This window comes from Pongo pygmaeus, chromosome X (assembly GCF_028885625.2).
Source record: "Pongo pygmaeus isolate AG05252 chromosome X, NHGRI_mPonPyg2-v2.0_pri, whole genome shotgun sequence".
NCBI lineage: Eukaryota > Metazoa > Chordata > Mammalia > Primates > Hominidae > Pongo > Pongo pygmaeus.
This window is the reverse complement of record NC_072396.2, coordinates 69,244,994-69,265,456: the sequence shown is the minus strand read 5'-3', so window position 1 is coordinate 69,265,456 and position 20,463 is coordinate 69,244,994. Positions and strand designations below refer to the sequence as shown.

At 39.0% G+C, this 20,463-nt stretch overlaps 1 protein-coding gene across 4 annotated transcripts in view; it reads right to left on the bottom strand.

The window, feature by feature from the left end:
* Window positions 1-11,846: 11,846 nt before the first annotated feature.
* Window positions 11,847-20,463, bottom strand: part of HEPH (hephaestin) — a 105,342-nt gene continuing 96,725 nt past the window's right edge. For 2 of the 4 annotated variants that reach the window (XM_054472995.1, XM_054472997.1), the window contains 4 exons: window positions 20,258-20,397; window positions 18,963-19,125; window positions 15,543-15,587; window positions 11,847-12,793 (listed from right to left, as the gene is read on the bottom strand). In XM_054472995.1, the coding sequence (XP_054328970.1) occupies window positions 12,561-12,793; window positions 15,543-15,587; window positions 18,963-19,125; window positions 20,258-20,397 (581 nt within the window). In that variant the 3' untranslated portion in view covers window positions 11,847-12,560. The remainder of the gene's footprint in view (window positions 12,794-15,542; window positions 15,588-18,962; window positions 19,126-20,257; window positions 20,398-20,463) is intronic. The other 2 variants (XM_054472996.1, XM_054472999.1) reach the window with 1 other exon arrangement.

Here is a 20,463-nt window from a genome sequence, read left to right as displayed (position 1 = left end):
CCACATGTCATTTATATCAGTATTTGTGTCTATTGATTGACTTTTCTGAGTCAAGTTGTAATTTTCCTTGTTCTTCATATGATAAAATTCTGGGCTATATAGAAATTATTTTAGCAGGCAGTCACTCTGTTTACATTTAGCAAACAGGTCATGGCATAATTTTGAGTTCCAATAACAAAATAACTTTCAGAGATTTTTATGTGCTGTATTATTTTGCCTGGATTCTCTGGTGTCATGAGGGCTCTTATTGATCTCTGCCAGAGCAAGTTGGTGTCTCTGGACAGTGAGAAGGATTCTCTAGCTTGAAGGATCAAAGAGTGCTTTCTGGATTGGGCACCTTGCTGGGATGCGATCCCCCCTTGCAAGTGCTGCCTTGTGTCTATTTGGGGGACTGGAGTCACTGGCTAGTGGAGAGGAAAAGCAGTTCCCCTGACTACTTAGTGTCAACAAAGCTTCTCAGTGTCTCCTGCCAATGCTGCCAGGCCCACCTGGAGTTGTCAGTAGGACTCTCCTTCAACCTCAGGCTGCATTTTGCTACATTGGGAGAGGCTGGGCCTATATCAACTTCAATTTCTGGGTTTAGGCTTATATGATGTCAAGTTTCTGTATTGCTCTTCCAGGTCTGTGTCCCTAGCCAGTCTGCCTTTCTCTTTTTAACATTTTGAATACTTTTATTGTTGTCCCTCTCACAATTTCCAGTGTCTGTTCATCTTAAAGGAGAGACAAGTCTATGACATTTTGTCCAAAATAGAAGCCTAATTTATTTGCAAAATATTACTTTTCTATGTGAAGAATAAATTGGATGGAGCTAGAGAGAATGTGAGAAAATTAAGCAGAAGACTACTATAATAGTTCAGGTAACATATCATTGTGGGAATTTTTAATTTTTAGATTTCATGGGTACATAGTAAGTGTATATTTATGGGGTACATGAGTGGTTTTGATGCATGCATTTAATGTGTAATAATCACATCGTAGAGAATGGGGTATCCATCTCCTCAAGAATGTATGTTTTGTGTTACAAACAATACATTTATGCTCTTTCAGTTATTTTTAAATGTACAGTTATACTATTATTGACTATAGTCACCCTGTTTGGCTATTAAATAGGTTTATGAATTTTAAACTTTTTTTTTAACCCATTAACTGTATCTATCTCCCTGCTCACTACCCTTCTTGGCCTCTGGTAACCATCCTTCTACTTTCTATGTCCAAGAGTTCAATTGTTTTGCTTTGTAGATCCTAAAAATAATGAGAATATGTGAAGTTTGTCTTTCTGTGTCTGGCTTATTTCGCTTAACATAATGACCTCTAGTTCCATCCACATTGTTGCAGATGACAGGATCTCATTCTTTTATGGCTGAATACTACTCTATTGTGTATACTTACCACATTTTCCTTTTCATTCATCTGCTGATGGACATTTAGAGTGCTTTCAAATCTTAGCTATTGTTAACAGTGCTGCAACAAACATGGAAGTGCAGGTAGCTCTTCAATATACTAATTTATATTCTTTTGGGTATACACCCAGAAGTGAGATTGCTGGATGCTATGGTACCTAAATTTTTAGTTTGTTTTTTCTTTTTATTTTAGGCTTGGTGGGGGTACATGTGAAGGTTTGTTACATATGCAAACATGTGTCACCAGAATTTTTCGTACATATTATTTTATCATCCAAGTACTAAGCCCAGTACCCAACAGTTACCTTTTATGCTCTTCCTTCTCCCACCCTCCCTCATCAAATAGACCCCAGTGTCTGTCATTTCCTTGTGTTCATAAGTTCTTATCATTTAGCTCCCACTGATAAGTGAGAACACATGGTATTTGGTTTTCTGTTCCTGCCTTAGTTTGCTAAAAATGATAGCCTCCAGCTCCATCCATGTTCCCACAGAAGACATGATCTTGTTCTTATTTATGGCTGAATAGTATTCTGTGGTGTATGTGTACCACATTTTCTTTATCCAATCTGTCATTGATGGACATTTATGTTCATTGTAGGTCATTGCTATTGTAAATAGTGCTGCAGTAAACCTTCACATGCATGTGTCTTTATGGTAGAATGATTGATATTCCTTTGGGTATATACCCAGTAAAGGAATTTCTGGGTTTCATGGTAGTTCTGCTTTAAGATTTTTGAAGAATCACCATCAGGTGATTCACTATACACTGTTGGTGGGAGCGTAAACATACTGTTTTCTACTATGGTTGAATTAATTTACACTCCCACAAACAGTGTATAAGTGTTCCCATTTCTCCACCACCTCACCACCATCTGTTGTTTTTTGACTTTTTAATAATAGCCATCTGACTGGTGTGAGATGGCATCTCATTGTGGTTTTGATTTAAATATCTCTAACGATCAGTGATACTAAACTTTTTTATATGCTTGCTGGCCACATGTATGTCTTCTTTGGAAAAGTGTCAGTACAAGTCTTTTACCTTCTTTTTAATGGTGTTTTCTCTTGTAAATTTAAGTTCATATAGATGCTGGATAGTAGACCTTTGTCAGGTGCAGAATTTGCAAATAATTTCTCCCATTCTGTAGGCTGTCTGTTTACTCTGTTGATAGTTTCTTTTGCTGTGCTCTTTAGTTTAATTATATCCCACTTGCCAATTTTTGCTTTTGTTGTGACAGGTTTTGGTTTCTTTGTCATGAAATCTTTGCCTGTTCTTATGTCCAGAATAGCATTGCTGAGGTTGTCGTCCAAGGTTTTTATAGGGAAGGGGTCAGCTTCAGTCTTCTGCATATGGCTAGCCAGCTATCACAGCACCATTTATTGAATAGGGAGTTGTTTCCCCATTGCTTGTTTTTGTAAGCTTTGTTGAAGATTAGATGGTCATAGATGTGTGATTTCTGGGCTCACTACTCTGTTATATTGATCTCTGTTCCTGTTTTTATACCAGTACCATGCTGTTTTGGTTACTGTAGCCTTGTAGTATAGTTTGAAGTAGAGTAACATGAGGCCTCCAGCTTTGTTCTTTTTGCTTAGAACTGCCTTGGCTATTTGGGCTCTTTTTTGGTTTCATATGAATTTCAAAACAGTTTTTTATAGTTATGTAAAGAATATCTATGGTAGTTTCATAGAAACAGCATTAAATCTGTAAATTGCCTTGGGAACTATGACCATTTTAATAATATTTATTTATTTATTCTTCCTATTCATGAGCATGGGATGTTTTTTTCCATTTGTTTGTGTCTTCTCTGATTTCATTGATCAGTGTTTTGTAATTCTCATTGTAGAGGACTTTCACCTCCCTGGTTAGCTGTATTCCTAGGTATTTCATTCTTTTTATCGCAATTGTGAATGGGATTGTTTTTCCGATTTGGCTCTTGGTTTGGCTGTTGCTGGTGTATAGGAATGTTAGTAATTTTTGTACATTAATTTTGTATCTTGAAACTTTGCTAAAGTTGTTAATCAGCTGGAGGAGCTTTTGGGCTGAGACTATGAGATTTTCTAGATACAGAATCATGTCATCTGCAAATAGATACACTTTGACTTTCTCTCTTCCAATATGGATGTCCTTTATTTTATTCCCTTGCCCGACTGCTCTGGCTTGGGCTTCCACTATGTTGAATAGAAGTGGTGAGAGAGGGCATCCATATCTTATGCTGGTTTTAAGGGAAAATATTTCCAGCTTTTGCCTATTTGCTGTAATGCTGGCAGTGCATTTGTCATAGATGGCTTTTATTACTTTGAGATATGTTCCTTCAATACCTAATTTATTGAGAGTTTTTAATATGAAAGGGTATTGATATTTATCAAAAGCCTTTTCAGCATCTATTGACATAATCATGTGGTTTTTGTCTTCAGTTCTGTTTATGTGATGAATCACATTTATTGATTTGCCTATGTTGAACAAATCTCACATCCTGGGATGAAGCCTACTTGATCATGTGGATTGGCTTTGTGATGTGATGCTGAATTTGGTTTGCAAGTATTTTGTTGACAATATTTGCATTGATGATCATCAAGAATATTGGCCTGAAAATTTTTTTTGTCTCAGTCAGGTTTTGTTATCAAAATGATACTGGTCTCATAAAATGAGTTTGGGAAGTGTCCCTCCTTCTCAATTTTTAGAAATAGTTTTTGTAGAAATGATACCATCGTTTTTGTAGAATTTGGCTGTGAATCCATCAGGTTTCAGGCTTTTTGTTTTTTGGTGGGTATTCATTACTGATTCAATTTTGGAGCTCATGATTAGTCTGTTCAGGGAGTCAGTTTCTTCCTGGCTCAGTCTTGTGAGGATGTAAGTATCCAGGAATTTATCCATCTCTTCTAGGTTTTCTAGTTTGTGTGCGTAGATGTTTTTGTAGTAGTTTTTGAGTGTTGTTTTTATTCCAGTGCAATCAATAGTAACATTCCCTTTATCATTTCTGTGTTTATTTGGATATTCTCTGTTTTATTATTATTCTAGCTAGTGTCCTGTTTTGTTAATTTTTTTCAAAAAAACAACTCCTGGATTCATTGATCTTTTGGATGGCTATTCATGTCTTGATTTTGTTCAGTTCAGCTCTAATTTTTTGTTGTTGTTTCTCATATCTTCTACTAGCTTTGGGGTTGATTTGTTCTTGCTTCTGCAGTTTTGAAGTTACATTCTTGAGATCTAACTTCTGGTGTGGGTATTTAATGCTCTGAATTTCCCTCTTAACACTGCCTTAGCTGTGTCTCAGTGATTGTGGTATGTTTTATCTCATTATTTTAAAAGATCTTCTTGATTTCTGCCTTTATTTCATTATGTACCCCAAAATCATTCAGGAGCATGTTGTTTAATTTCCATTTAATTTCATGGTTTTGAGAAACTTTCATAGTGTTGACTTCTATTGTTATTGTGTTGTGGTTTGAGAGTGTGTGTGGTATGAATTTGATTTTTTTAATATTTTCTGAGAATTGCTTTGTGTCTAATTTTGTGGTTGATTTTAGAATATGTGCCATGTGGTGATGAGAAGAAATGTATATTCTGTTGCTTGGGGTGGAGGGTTCTGTAAAGGTCTATCAGATCCATTTCGTCCAATGTTGAGTTTAGATCCTGAATATCTTTATTTTTTGCCTCATGATCTAAAACTGTCAGTGGAGTGTTGAAATCTCCCAGTATTATTGTGTGGGGATCTATGTCTCTTTGAAGGTCTCTAAGAACTTTCTTTATGAATCTGGATGCTTATGTGTTGAGTGCATATATATTTAGGATAGTTACTTCTTGTAATTGAATTGGACTCTTTACCATTATGTAACGCCCTTCTTTGCCTTTTTTTATTTTTGTTGGTTTGAAATCTCCTTTGTCTGAATTAAGGATTGAAACACTTTCTCTTTTTTTATTTTTCCACTTGTTTGGTATATTTTCCTCCATCCCTTTATTTTGAGCCTATGAGTGTCCTCATGTGTTAGATGGATCTCTTGAAGACAGCATACCATTGAGTCTTGCTTCTTTATACAGCTTGCCACTCTGTGCCTTTTAAGTGAGGCATTTTGACCGTTTACATGAAAGATTAGCATTGATATGTGTGGATTTGATCCCGCCATTGTGTTGTTAGCTGGTTATTATGTTGCCTTGTTTGTGCAGTTGCTATACATTAACACTGCTCTGTGTGTTTGAGTGTGTTTTTGTATTAGCTTGTATCAGTCTTTCCTTTCTATATTTGCTGCTCCTTTCAAGATCTCTTGTAAGACAGGTCTAGAGGTAATAAATTCCCTCAACATTTGCTTGTCTGAAAAGGACATTATTTCTTCTTCACTTAGGAAGCTTAGTTTGGCTGGATGTGAAATTCTTGGTTGAAGGTATTTTTTTCTCTAAGAATGTTGAATGTAGGCCCCAAATGACTTCTGGCTTGTAGGGTTTCAGCTAGCAGGTCCTCCGTTAGCCTGATAGGGTTCCCCTTGTAGGTGACCTGCCCGTTTCTCCTGACTTTAACATTCTTTCTTTCATTTCAACCTTAGAATTTCTGACAATTAAGTGTCCTGGAAATAATCTTGTGCAGAATCTTGCAGTTCTCCGTATTTTCTGAATTTGACTGTTGGCATCTCTAGCAAGGTTGGTAAAGTTTTCATGGATGATATTCTGAAATATGTTTTCCAAGTTGTTTGCTATCTCCCCCTCCCTTTTAGGGATTCCAATAATTTGTACATTTGACTTTTTTACATAATCCCATACTTCTCAGAAAGATGCAGGTCAGCAATAGCTCAGTGCAATCAGTCCAGGATGGGATGCCTGTGCTGTGGGCCCAAGCTAGGGGTTCTCTGGTCATGAGCAGTAGCTGTGTGTGGGGGGACTCATGGGGGACAGACTTGCCTCCTCTCCTTGGGTCCACTGCAGCTTGTTGGAGGTGTGGATAGGGCACTTAGAGTCTTTACTCCTTCGTTACTCTGTAAGTGACAAAAGCAATTCCACTGCAGAGGCAGTGGCAGAAAGGCTTTCAGTTGCTCCTGGAGGCTCTGTCCAGAGAGTTGCTGAGTTGTTACTGGCTCAATAGCTCTGTCAGGAAGTGGCTGGAGTCCCAGGTCTGGAGGACCTGTCTGGTGAGGAGAAATGGGAACAGGCAGTTATGTAACACTCTGGCCACTTTTCCACAGGGCTGCTGCAGTATGCTTGGAAACTGCTCCAGCCCTGAGTTATCTCAGATTTTCCAGTACCTGGTATCTCCAGTGAAGGCTGTGAAACAGCAAATATGGCAGTCTGTTCCTCCCTCTGGGAGCTCTGGGTCAGGGAGATATGGGCTGGTTGCTGGCCCAAACACACCTGTAGGAGGTGGCTGAAGATCCCAGTTGGTGGGGTCCCACCCAGTGAGTTGGAACAGGATCAGTGATCCACTTTAAAAAGCAGTCTGGCCACATATTGGTAGAGCAGCTGTGCTGTGTTGGGAATCTGCTTCAGCACAACAGTTGCCTCAGACACTCTGAAGCCTGAAGGCTGGAATGGATATGTCGCCCAGACAGAAAAGATAGTGGCCCACTCCTCCCTCTGAGAGCTCCATCCCAGGGAGGTTACAAATCTCTGTTTGCTGTAGAATGGCAACAGCAATGGTTGGAGGCCCCAGTTGGAAGTTCCTACCCAGTGAGGAGAAATGAGATCAGGTACCTGATTAAAGCAGCAGTCTGGCCACGTTTTGGTAGAGCAGCTGGGCTGTGTTGAGGGATCCCTTCTGCCACCCATCAGCTTGGACTCTACAAAGCCTGAAGGCTGGAATGACTAAGGCACCCAAACAGCAAAGATGGCAGTCCACCCCTCCTCCCAGGACCTCCTTCTTAGGGGGTGCAATGCGGTTACTGGAGGCTGGCTGAAATTCCAAGCCAGTGGATCTTATCCTGTGATGTGCCATGTGCCATGGAAGTTGAGACTGCAGGCTGTTGCTGCTCAGCTCTGTAAATTTAGCATCTTTCCTAGGGGTATGTATGAGGATCTAACCTCCCACTTTGCCCAAGTTGCAGCTATTTTTGCCAAAAAACCCAAATAGCTAAGGATCCAGGGTCTCCAAGCATACCTGAGCAGATGCCCTGCCAAGACTCCACATAGCCCTGCATGTTCAGACTGAAGGCCACAGTGGAGTGGCTTCACCAGGTGATCTCCTGACCTAAGGGCTGTAAAGATACTTGGGAGAACCATGGTACCATTGTTCACCTGGCTCTGTGTTGCCCCCAGGTGACCTACTGTTCTGTCTTGCTTTTCTTCATTCTCCATGGGTCAAGTTGTTTACTTGATTAGTCCCAATGTGAGTACCTGGATATTTCAGTTTAAAGTACTGTATTTACTCACCCCTTCCATTCCTCTCCATGAGAGATAGAGCCATACACACTAGCTGCTTCTAGTCAGCCAGCTTGGCCACTCCCTAATTCTTTTTTGTAACTTCCAAACTGTTCTCTATAATGGTTGTGCTAATTTACATTCCTACCAACAGTTTGTGAGGGTTCTCTTTTCTCCACATCCTTGCCAGCATGTTATTGCTTATCTTTTGGATATAAGACATTTTAACTGGGGTGAGATGATATCTCACTGTAGTTTTGATTTGCATTTCTCTGATGATCGATGATGTTGAGCACCATTTCATATGACTGTTTTCCATTTGTATGTCTTCTTTTGAGGCATGTCTATTCAAATATTTTGCCAATTTTTGATTAGACTAGATTACTAGATTTTTTCCTGTAGATTTGTTCGAGCTCCTTATATATTCTAGTTATTAATCCCTTGTCAGATGGGTAGTTTGCAAATATTTTCTCCCATTCTGTTTGATGTCTCTTCACTTTGTTGATTATTTCCTTTGCTTTGCAGAAGCTTTTTAACTTGATGTGATCTCATTTGTCCATTTTGGCTTTGGTTGACTGTGCTTGTGGGGTAATCCTTGAGGTATTTCTGCCCAGACCAATGTCCTGGAGATGTTCCCTAATTTTTTCTTGTAGTAGTTTCATGGTTTGGGGTCTTAAATTTAAGTATTTAATCCATTTTCATTTCATTTTTGTATATGGTGAGTGACAGTGGAACTAGTTTCATTCTTCCACATAGAGATATCCAGTTTTCCCAGTGTATGTTCTTGGCACCTTTGTTGAAAATGAGTTCACCGTAGGTGTGTGGATTTGTTTCTGAGTTCTCTACTCTTTTCCAATGGTCTATGTGACTGCTTTTATTCCAGTACTATGCTGTTTTTGTTACTATAACTCTGCAGTATAATTTGAAATAAGGTAATGTAATTCCCCCAGTTTTCTTTTTCCTCAGGATAGCTGTGGGTATTCTGTGTCTTTTGTGATTCTGTATGAATTTTAGGATTTTTTTTCTATTTCTGTGAGAAATGTCATTAGTATTTTGATAGGGATTGTACTGAATCTATAGATTGCTTTGGGTCAGATGGTTGTGTTTTAAACTTAGGTGGTAGCAATGGAGATGACAACAAATGAATAGCAATGGAGACAGAAACAAATGAATAGGATAAATACATTTTGGAGATAAAACCGAGACTCACTGATGTATTGACTTTGATCATTTCCAGCTTGAGCAACTGAATAGATGGCAATGTCACTTGATTGTCAAAAATAGATACTTGCATCCCTACTTGGAGCAAACTTACAACAAAAATAAATTTCTTTTTTTTTTAATTTTATTATTATTATACTTTAAGTTTTAGGGTACATGTGCACAATGTGCAGGTTAGTTACATATGCATACATGTGCCATGCTGGTGTGCTGCACCCATTAACTCATCATTTAGCATTAGGTATATCTCCTAATGCTATCCCTCCCCGATCCTCCTCCCCCCATCCCAAAACAGTCCCCAGAGTGTGATGTTCCCCTTCCTGTGTCCATGTGTTCTCATTGTTCAATTCCCACCTATGAGTGAGAATATGCGGTGTTTGGTTTTCTGTTCTTGCGATAGTTTACTGAGAATGATGATTTCCAATTTCATCCATGTCCCTACAAAGGACATGAACTCATCATTTTTTATGGCTGCATAGTATTCCATGGTGTATATGTGTCACATTTTCTTAATCCAGTCTATCATTGTTGGACATTTGGGTTGGTTCCAAGTCTTTGCTATTGTGAATAGTGCCGCAATAAACATACGTGTGCATGTGTCTTTATAGCAGCATGATTTATAGTCCTTTGGGTATATACCCAGTAACGGGATGGCTGGGTCAAATGCCATTTCTAGTTCTAGATCCCTGAGGAATCGCCACACTGACTTCCACAAGGGTTGAACTAGTTTACAGTCCCACCAACAGTGTAAAAGTGTTCCTATTTCTCCACATCCTCTCCAGTACCTGTTGTTTCCTGACTTTTTAATGATTGCCATTCTAACTGGTGTGAGATGGTATCTCATTGTGGTTTTGATTTACATTTCTCTGATGGCCAGTGATGGTGAGCATTTTTTCATGTGCTTTTTGGCTGCATAAATGTCTTCTTTTGAGAAGTGTCTGTTCATGTCCTTCACCCACTTTTTGATGGGGTTGTTTGTTTTTTTCTTATAAATTTGTTTGAGTTCATTGTAGATTCTGGATATTAGCCCTTTGACAGATGAGTAGGTTGCAAAAATTTTCTGCCATTCTGTAGGTTGCCTGTTCACTCTGATGGTGGTTTCTTTTGCTGTGCAGAAGCTCTTTAGTTTAATTAGATCCCATTTGTCAATTTTGGCTTTTGTTGCCATTGCTTTTGGTGTTTTAGACATGAAGTCCTTGCCCATGCCTATGTCCTGAATGGTAATGCCTAGGCTTTATACAAGGCTACAGTAACCAAAACAGCATGGTACTGGTACCAAAACAGAGATATAGATCAATGGAACAGAACAGAGCTCTCAGAAATAACGCCGCTTATCTACAACTATCTGATCTTTGACAAACCTGAGAAAAACAAGCAGTGGGGAAAGGATTCCCTATTTAATAAATGGTGCTGGGAAAACTGGCTAGCCACATGTAGAAAGCTGAAACTGGATCCCTTCCTTACACTTTATACAAAAATTAATTCAAGATGGATTAAAGACTTAAACGTTAGAACAAAAATACCTTTCTTTCTTAAATACATGGGCTCTGAGTTTCTATTCCTTGACCTGGAGCAGGATTACAAAATAAGAAGAAATGCATTCCACCTCATCTACCTCTCCTAGTCTCTTAGAGTTATAACTGAGACCAAGCTAAGAACCTCCTAGTTGCATGTAAATTATAACCATTAATTGACTGGAATTCTTGGCATGTACTTGGTCTTCATTAACATTCATGTTAACTGCAGGCCAAAAGCATTCTGCTGCTGTTAAATCATTGATTCTGCAATGGCTTAAACACTAACTCTTGGATAACTAGCCATCTAAATCCCCCTTCCACCCATATCGTATTTCTGAGATTCTCAGTGAAGCTCTCCAGAAACCCATTGACCATGGAAAAACAAGAGGAATCATAGCCTCTGTGTTTTGTTTTCCCCTCCAAACTTATATGGTAACTGAACACCAGCTCTGTGGGTTTCTACATTTTATCTTCAAGAGATTGCTATCTAGACAGACAGATTGCTGGACAAACAGAGAAGTTGGAATCAATATGGGTAAGGTGGATGGAGATTAGTGGATGTTTTCATGATGTAGGAGGATGAAATAGGTATTTGGAGTCAAACAGATGAATACATGAATCCCTGCTCAACTTCTAGCTGAGGGGTCTTGGATGAAGTTACTTAATGTTCATAAGCTTTTGTTCACACAAATGTATAAATGGATAACATTACTCAAATGTAAAATGACTTGCCCTGAGGTAATCCAAATGCAATCAAGAATTAAAATGCTTTTTAAAGTGTAAAACAGTACATAGTTATCATCTTTTCTCTCCTTGATACCTCTTCTGTTCTCCACTTGCCATGTGGTACAATATTATGGATACTGCAGTGGGGTGGGCCATCTTACCCAGTGTAAAATTTATCACTTATCTGTGCTCTCTAACCAATATTTTATGGAGGTTCAAATTTGCATGTAACAAAGGAATATTGCTGTAAAATACCAGAAAGAATGACTCCCTCCTATAAGGAAGCCCCCAAAGTTGCAACTAGACCTTTCACAGCACCAATGTCAAAAAGGCCCCATAAGATATGGTCCTACTTCCCCTGGCCCACTGGACAGGTTTGAGTCTCGTCTCAGACTTCTATTTCCCTCTGGCAAATTTTCTTGGCACTCAGAACATTTTTGTCATTTATGCGACAGCTCCTTTTCTAGGGTGGTACCCAGCACTCTTTGATGCTTCCTCTGGAACAGCTTCCTCGTCTCTAAAAAAAAACTTGTAGGTTCTACAAAGGCTAGACAAATACATACTATACTCACTCACCCCCTAAGTGTTTTCTGTTTCAATCACAGTGACAGAAGCCACAGAGACCGTCAAAAATCACCAAATTCAGTCTTTCAGTGTTCTAACAAGTACTTTAATGGATAGGGTTTGCTGTCTAAAACATGAAGAGGTAACTCAACATTCCTTTCAGTGCCACTGTTTAGGAACTTGGAGAACTGGCTTTCCTGAGGAGCTTCTGGCTCCAGAGGTTGTACATGCTCATGGCAACAACAACCAATTCACCACTTCTCCAAAGTAGTTCACTGCCAAGGAGAATCAAAATTCAATTTGGATTCCCAATCCTCAGCCTACCTTCAATTTCCCATCAAGCCTATATTCTTAGCCTTTAGTTTAAATATGGGTTATCTTAACAGCTCACTTGGCCTCAGTTCAAAGTGAAATTTCCTGAGTCCTTGAAAGAAGTAGAAACCCAATCAATGAGTCTTTCTCTTGGTCTCTACTTTGTGAGGATACATTTCTAGAAATTTCAAGACCTTCCAAGTGTCAGAAGGCAATATAATGTAGCTGTTGAAATTTGTGATGTAGGATAATAAGGTACTCCCTTAGCGCCAGGTGCCCACATAGAGCAAAGAAACTAAAGAAAAAGTGAAATCATATTATTTCCATGTAAAATAAATAAAGAAAGAAATATCCAGATAAGCTGGATTCCCCCTTCTGCTTCTCCACCACCCATGCCCCTTTGAGTGTGGGGTTAGTGACTAGTCCATGGCCTGCTGGGAGTGCATTACAGATGTGCTTCCTGAGGATATCTCCAGGCTCCAGATGCTACTGTTTGAAAGACAGAAGCTTGAAGCTGTCATCCAGGATGGACCTCCTATTGCGTCGTAGCTTTCTCTGTCGATGTTGGTACCAAACCACTCCACCAAGAGCCAGAACAACGAGCAGAAGGGTGACACTAATGGCAACCAAAACAGAGGCCAGCATCTCAACATTCTTTATGGGGATCTGCATGCCCAACATCTTCACATTGCCTTCTTCAATGTCTCTGGTGGGCACTGCTGAAATGGAGAAAAAAAAAAAAAAGGGCATCCTGGGATGGGGAGTACTCTAAAAGGTAACTATCTATAGTCATCACCTGAAAAAAACAAGTCAATCCAAATAGGACAGGAGACCCGTCCTTATCCTTCACAAAACCAGCTGATGAAGACAGATTTAGAGGTTAGAGAATCAAGGAAACATGATGTAACAGCTATAAGGGTCCTTGAGAATCACTGAGGCCCCAGTCCACTCATGGAAAGAGCTAAGACTCAGATTGGGAAGGCCCTTGGTACATTTTCTCAAATATCTAAAGGACTGTGATATAAAAAAGGATGAATTTGACTTGTTCTGTATGATTTCAGAGGGTAGAATTGGAGGCAATAAGGGAAACTTCAGAAAGAAATTTGACTCAATCATCCAGCTTATCAATAGCAATTTTGACAATTAAACCATGACAAGAACCTGCTACTAGGCTGTCCAGTCTTACCTCTTTGGGTAATGTTAACACTGATGTCACATAGACCTTTCCAAGTGAAATATCTGATTGTTAGTTCTTGGCATACACACTTTTGATGATTCCCAATTAGACTACAGAGAAAAGCTCAGACTTTTAAACCAGACATTCCAACTGTCACTATCAGGCTCTAATTTATCCTTCTAGTCCTATCTACTACTTTTCAGCCATAGTAACTCATTCTTTCCTCTTCATAAAAAGTGATCCCTTTTCAGGCTTCTAAGACTTTGCTCATGCTAATCCCTTTGTCTGAACACACTTTACTCCTTATCTTTCTATCCCTACCTTAAATGTTACATGTCTCTGCAAAGTTTTCTTTGATTTCTTTAGATAATTAATTGTTCTTTCCTCTATGTTTTCCAAGTGCCTGTACCTTGTACCCCCATAATTTACTTATTGTGTGACCTTGGGCCAAATGACCTAATCCCTCACTTCCCATCTAAACCTCAGTTCCCTCTTTTATAAAATCAGAATAACAACCATACCTAACACAGAGGCATATTGTAAAATTTAAGTGAATTAATACTTATAAAATATCTAGTATAGCATCTAGCAGACAGGAAGTACCCAATAAATGTTCACTGTTATTATTGTTTGCCCTTTTTGTACAGCACACAGCATCCAGCATTATTATTTCTGTGCCTCATTCCATTTTTATATGCTGAAAAATAGCGACTATGTCTTACTTATTTTGATATCCCTGGTACCTGACACTTGTTTGATGATTGTATAACTGGTTGAATTAATGTTCTAACACAACTGAGAGAAGACAGAATATAATGAGTTCAAATAGAAGCTCAAAACTTTCTGGTTCTGAGTTTACATTCTACCACATACTCCTTTTGTGACGTTGAACAAATCACTTTCAATTTCTCAGCTTCTCATGTAGAAAATTATTGAGTTTTATTAGAACAACAGTTTCAAAGGCTTTTTTCCCCATTGTGGAAACTTTTTAACAAATGAGAGCTTATGAGGAATGTATATATGTACACAAAACATGTATGTATATATACAAATATACACACAAAGTATGTGTGAACACAAATATATATAATATTTAATATATAAAATATTTAAATATTTAAAATATATAAAAATAAATATATATAATATATAATACATAAAATATTTAAATATTTAATATATATATAAATAAATATATATATAATATATATAAAATAATTTAGTTGCTCAGGTTGAAAGAGACATGGCCTGAAAGCCCACCCACACAATCACAACTTACCTTTCCCCTTCCCATCCAGGACATATCCTGGTCCCCTGGTTAACAGTTCATGAGATACTTAGGCAGATCATTAAGACTTCTCCAAACAGTTGTAAAACCTTGGACTAAACTACTAATTATCTCTAATGTTCCTTTTAGCTCTCATAATTTTCTGGATCTTTTCTAGTCCAGAGACAAATGAGGTGGAGAATAACAACACTATTTGGACCTGGGCTGCACAGAAAAATAATCTCTACAGTATTCAAGGTCAGAAATGGCTGGTTCCAAAGGTTTAACTCCTTGGTATTCCATAGATGAAAGGGAAAGAGGCAAGAATAAAAATAGCTGTTGAAGAACATATGGTGTTTGAACTAGTCTCACACTGTCCCTAGGGAGAATTCATATTTGTACTATAACTTTTCCACGTCCAACACAGCAGGACCTAGATTTAATATATATATACATATATTTCAACAGCTTCAGGAGTGCAAGTGGTTTTTGGTTACATGGATGAATTGTACAGAGGTAAAGTCTGGGATTTTAGGGCGCCCATCACCCAAGTAGTGTACATTGTACTTAATAGGCAGTTTTTTTATTCCTCACTGCCCTTCTATTCTCCTTGTTCTGAGTCTCCAATGTCCATTATGCCATTCTGTATACCTTTGAATACTCATAGCTTAACTCCCACTTAGAAGTGAGAACATGCAGTATTTGGTTTTTGACTAGTATCTAGAATTTCCCCCCCCACACACACACATTAGATGAGAGGCTAAGACAGCAGACTTTAAATGGGGAAGAGGCTGTTTTCCCTAACTCAGGAGGTTTGGGGTAGAAGCCAGAGAGAATAAACCTGCTGAGGGAAGCTAAACCTTGGTTCTTTGCCTTCTGAAGTCTTGGAGAAGTCTCAAGATACTTTCTGCTGATGTATTCTAACTCTCAGTCACATAAGTCCCATCCCCTAAAGGTACCTCACCTAACCTCACACAGAGATACACTACGTATAACTACCCAGTCTGTGCATCATTTAACGTACCTTTTTCAGTCTCTTTGGTGATGATAGTGAGAGTGCTTAAGTGTTCTGGTTGGGGGGAAAAAAGACAAGAGGTTAGCCTTGTTGTTCTTCCTACCAATCCATAGGCCCACTATAAAAGGTCAACATTGGTTGCAGAAATTTCTCTGTGATAAAGTAAGCAAAATAAAGGTAGAATTCACTACTTTATAGTCAAAGTCAATATTGGTATGTTGATTTGATTTTGAACAGTGACATAAAATATGGGCAAGAGAACAGGCTTGGAGTCCAAAATGTAAATCACCCCTCTGCTATTATCTACATATTTCTTGGCACTTCCTCTATCCCCATTATTCCTCTATTTCCAACCATCTGCCACACTTCCTTCAAGAAATCCCTGCTCCTTGTGAAACATACTTCTCTATACATTCAACATCTTCTCAGAACACTTCTTCCTCTCCTTGATTTAATAAAGCTGAATTCTTCTCTGAGGACCATACTTCATTCACATCCTCTCAATACTTCTTTGAGATCATTGTTCCTCCTCTTTTTGTAAAAATACATCTCTTTTGAGGCTCATATTATTTGGCTAGAACTACAATCATTTCTTGTTATTGTTAGCTAGCAGTTCTCTTCATTTATGGAAGTCTTTCGTACCTGGCTCAGTCTTCCTCTCCCTCAATTCCAACCATGGGTGCTGACCCATCAAATACGCAAGCCTCACAGTTTCTGGCCCTTTTAACTCCAATAACTTTGATGTCTACTCCAATTCTATCAACCACTCCCATGGTCACATTAACCTTGTTATCAAGAATTGTTACATCTCAGAAATCTAAAATCTAACAAAAACCTCCCATCCTTTCAGTGCTCTAATACACTTTATTTCAAAAACCTGTTATCCTCCCGTGCCATGAGACCTCTAGCTTTCAAAACCTTCAGTTTTTTTCCTCAACCTAGTAGCTTCTTCCTGTCTTTTCTTCCATTCCTGACCAAGTGAGACTCCAAGGTCTATCACTTCAACTACTAATCTACCAAGAGTGTTGCAATAATCTACCAAAACTCCAGTAACTGTAATTTCCCTGTATTTTGTCTGGTATGCTTAATGCTGTTAGAGAAAATCACACAATTGTAAAGATTAATATTCTTTGTGTCCAATTTCAACTAAGCCCTCAATGCTGGCTGGTGATAATTATCAATTTCCCATCCCGAGAGTGGCTATTTCAAACTTTTGTCCACTTTTCTCAAGCCCTGTACCCTATCACCTGCCTTTCATTCTCAGCAGATGACTCTATTTGCTCCAACAGAGAGAAGAGAAAGACCATAGGCTGAAATTCTCTGTCAGTCTGTCAAACCCCCTGGTCAAACCTACACATTGATCCTTATATTTTCTGTCTTCTTTCTTCTTACAGTAGAAAGATGACTTTCCTCCACTCTTGCACTAATCTTTCCTGTTAGCTCAGATTCTCATTCTCTGCTACCTTATCAGAAACCTTGTTCCAAAAATTAGTCTTTTCCCTCTGTCTTTTCAACTCGTCCTTCCTGTTGGCCTGTTAACACACATGGAGTTGAAACAATATGAAATTAGGCCATAGCAGGTTATAAAAAAACAAAAAGGCAAATAGAAAAGATTTATGGGCTGGCTCATTGTCACAGAGAGATATGAGCTATCCTTCCTCATGGAAGTACCCTGGCAATATATATTGAAATGGTCTCATATATTGGATGGTTCATATTTGGGATAACCCATCACTACATATAGAGAAAACCTGTTGTCTTGGATCTATATCACCCTGATGATGTATCAATTGATCACTTGACTTTTGTTCTATGTACTTACAACACAACAAAGAAGTTTCTGTAAATCTGGGTGCTAGGGAATAGCTCCTGAGTAATTAAGTGGAAGCTGCATTCTAGCAGTATTAGTTGATAGAGAATAAATCTTTTAAATTATACAGGAAGTCATAATGTACAATCATTCATCTCCCTCCCTGAGGGTAAACAGAAGAGTAGTATTCTCTACCCACATTTGCTAAGTCTGTTTGAATATTCAAAGATATTTTCCCCTTCACTATTCCTGTTGATAGAATGCCAATGACTGACAACCCCAGAATACCATTTTTGTTTAAATGGTGGCTATATATTCTTCAAAAGCATAGAAAAAAAAACAGCCTTGATTTGTATGGGTCTGAAAAGGCTCTACAGGGCTTCTTGGAAGGCAAGTAGTGTTGGGGACTGGACTCAGGTCAAGAACCTTAAGAAGTAAGACATTTGACCCTTTAATTACCCAAAGACACAAAAGCCAACAAAGCCCACCCATCTACATTTTTTGGTGAAGAACAAAGAGTGGCTGGTAAAGAAATTGTCCCAGCTGCTCCCTCTCCATATAAAATATAAAGAAAAAGTTTTTTCCACCCTTGGTAGTAACTCAGATAAGTTGTAATTGAAGGTCAATATCTCTTTCTAGCCTTAGATGAAGATATTCAAAAACCAAAAAAACTGTCTTGCTAGATGTGGTGGCTCATTCTTGTAATACCAGTGACTTGGAAGGCTGATGTGGAAGGATGGTTTGAGCCCAGAAATTTGAAACCAGCCTAGGCAAAACCCTGCCTAAAAAATAAAAGCTAGGCCAAGTTCAGTGCCTTATGCCTGCAATCCCAGCATTTTGGGAGATGAAGGTTGGAGGATTGCTGCTGCAGAAGGAAGCCAAGAGTTTAGAACCCACCTGTGCAACATAGGTAGACCCCCTTCTCTACAAAAAGTATAAAAATTAGCCTCATGTGGTGGCACATTCCTGCAGTCCCAGCTACTTGGGAGGCTGATGTGGGAGGATTGCTTGAGTCTAAGAGTCTGAGGCTCCAATGAGCCATGATTGCACCAGGGCACTCCAGCCTGGGTGACAGATCAAGACCCTGACTCTAAGGAAAAAAAAAAAAAAAAGAAAAAAGGAAAGAATTGCCTTTCACAACCCCATAGAACAAATCAATTTAATGGGTGACTATTAGAATTATTTTTATTCTCTTTTTAAAAAGACTAATTAGCAATATTCCTTGAAATAATCAGTTACTCTAATGAAGTCAAGTAATACATTTGTATATAAGTTAAATTTATTTCAAAAGAAGCAGGCCTGCACTAGGCTTCAATGCATAGAGCCAAACCCGTTTCAGGCTGGGTCAACTCATGTGAACTCAACAGGTTTTGAAGTAATTCGGAGAGGGACAGGTGTCAGGGGATTAGAAATATCAGTTGGGGTAATGGAGGGACAGGTGCAATGGAGGATTAGAAATACTGGTTGGGCCAATACCTAGAGGGAGGCTATGCTCTGTCTTAAGACCTGCTTATTGTGGGATCAGAAGGAGACAATAAAGAGGCTTTTTGGTATTACCTGGTTCCTATAGGCTAGATAAAGTGTTAGAAGATGGTCGTTTTGGGGAAGTTAGGACTTACCTGTTCGAGAAAAAACAGTGAAGAGGGTCTCCATGCCAGCATGGACATGGTCAGTCACATGGCAGTGCATCAGCCATGTCCCAGGGTTGCTGGCCACCATCTCCACAACCTCAAAAGTCCCTGGGAACAGATCCACCACATCTGCCCGGTAGCTCTCACCATTCTGCAAGAGAGATTGGGAATGAGGGAGAGGAAGTGAAGGGTATAAAAATCATCTTAGAGCTTTCAGGAACTAAAAAATTGTGATGTCCACATTAGGGATCTGAGACTCCAAGGTTCCTAGACAAGTGAGTGGCTTTAAAAGTCCACTTTATCAAGACCATCCTGGCTAACATGGTGAAACCCCGTCTCTACTAAAAAAAAAAAAAAAAAAAGACAAAAAACAAACAAACAAAAAATTGCCAGGTATGGTGGCAGGCTCTTGTAGTCCCAGCTACTTGGGAGGCTGAGGCAGGAGAATGGTGTGAACCCAGGAGGCGTAGCTTGCAGTGAGCTGAGATCACACCACTGCACTCCAGCCTAGATGACAGAGTGAGACTCCATCTCAAAAAAAAAGAGAAAAGTCCACTTTATTCATATCTCCAATGAACCCACCCACCGAAACTAAATCAACAGAAGTGACTTTCTCCTCTTAAAGTGTCCCAAAGTAAAAGAATTTCTAGGTTACTTTAGAGGGTTCAAAACAAGTATCTTTATAATTTTCAGCAGGCTAAAATATGGGGAATTTGGCTTAAGCTTTGACCCCTATGAATGAGGCATATATTTCCTTTAGAAATTGATTCAAATAAAGTTATCTTTGCCATTGTCTTTTTCAGCACTTCTAAATCTCGACGTCTGTATCAATGCCCCCAACTCTTCCTCCTTTACCTAAGACTAAACTGTTTTCAAAATCCACATATTGTTCCATGTACCCCCTAAGTTGAAGCTCTTCTTACAATAGATTAAGGACTTCCAGCAATTCTGAGATGCCACTCTGAAATTCCTTGTTCTTAAAAATCACTGCTCATTGAGTCTCAAGTCCTTGACTGAGAATTGATATTGATTCCTTCAGTCTCCTTACTGATAAATGGGCCATTTTTCTCTTCCACATCAGAAGGGAAAGCTAGGGCCTAGCGGGAAGCAATTGATTCTAGGATATACAGCCAGACTAGAATTTCCAGCTCAGTGCTCCATGTACTAGACCTCTGCTCTTTTAACTAATTGTTACCTGTTCCACACTATTACCTTTTTTCTCAATTGCTGTTAAACCACTGTTCTAATCATCCTTGAGGGACTCAGCCCACTTTCCAGCTCACCCGATAGAGGAAGCTCTCTGCATGAAAGTGGATGGTGTGTAGATCCACATCTTGGCCCATGGCCAGCATGTACCAGGCCACTCGTTCTCCTTGGTACATGGTAAGACCCCTAAGGTTGGCATAGAGTTTCCCATTGATTGCTGTCAAAAAAAAGAAAAGAAAAGAAAAAGCTTCTTACATCTCTCCTTTGGACTTCCCATTGCCAC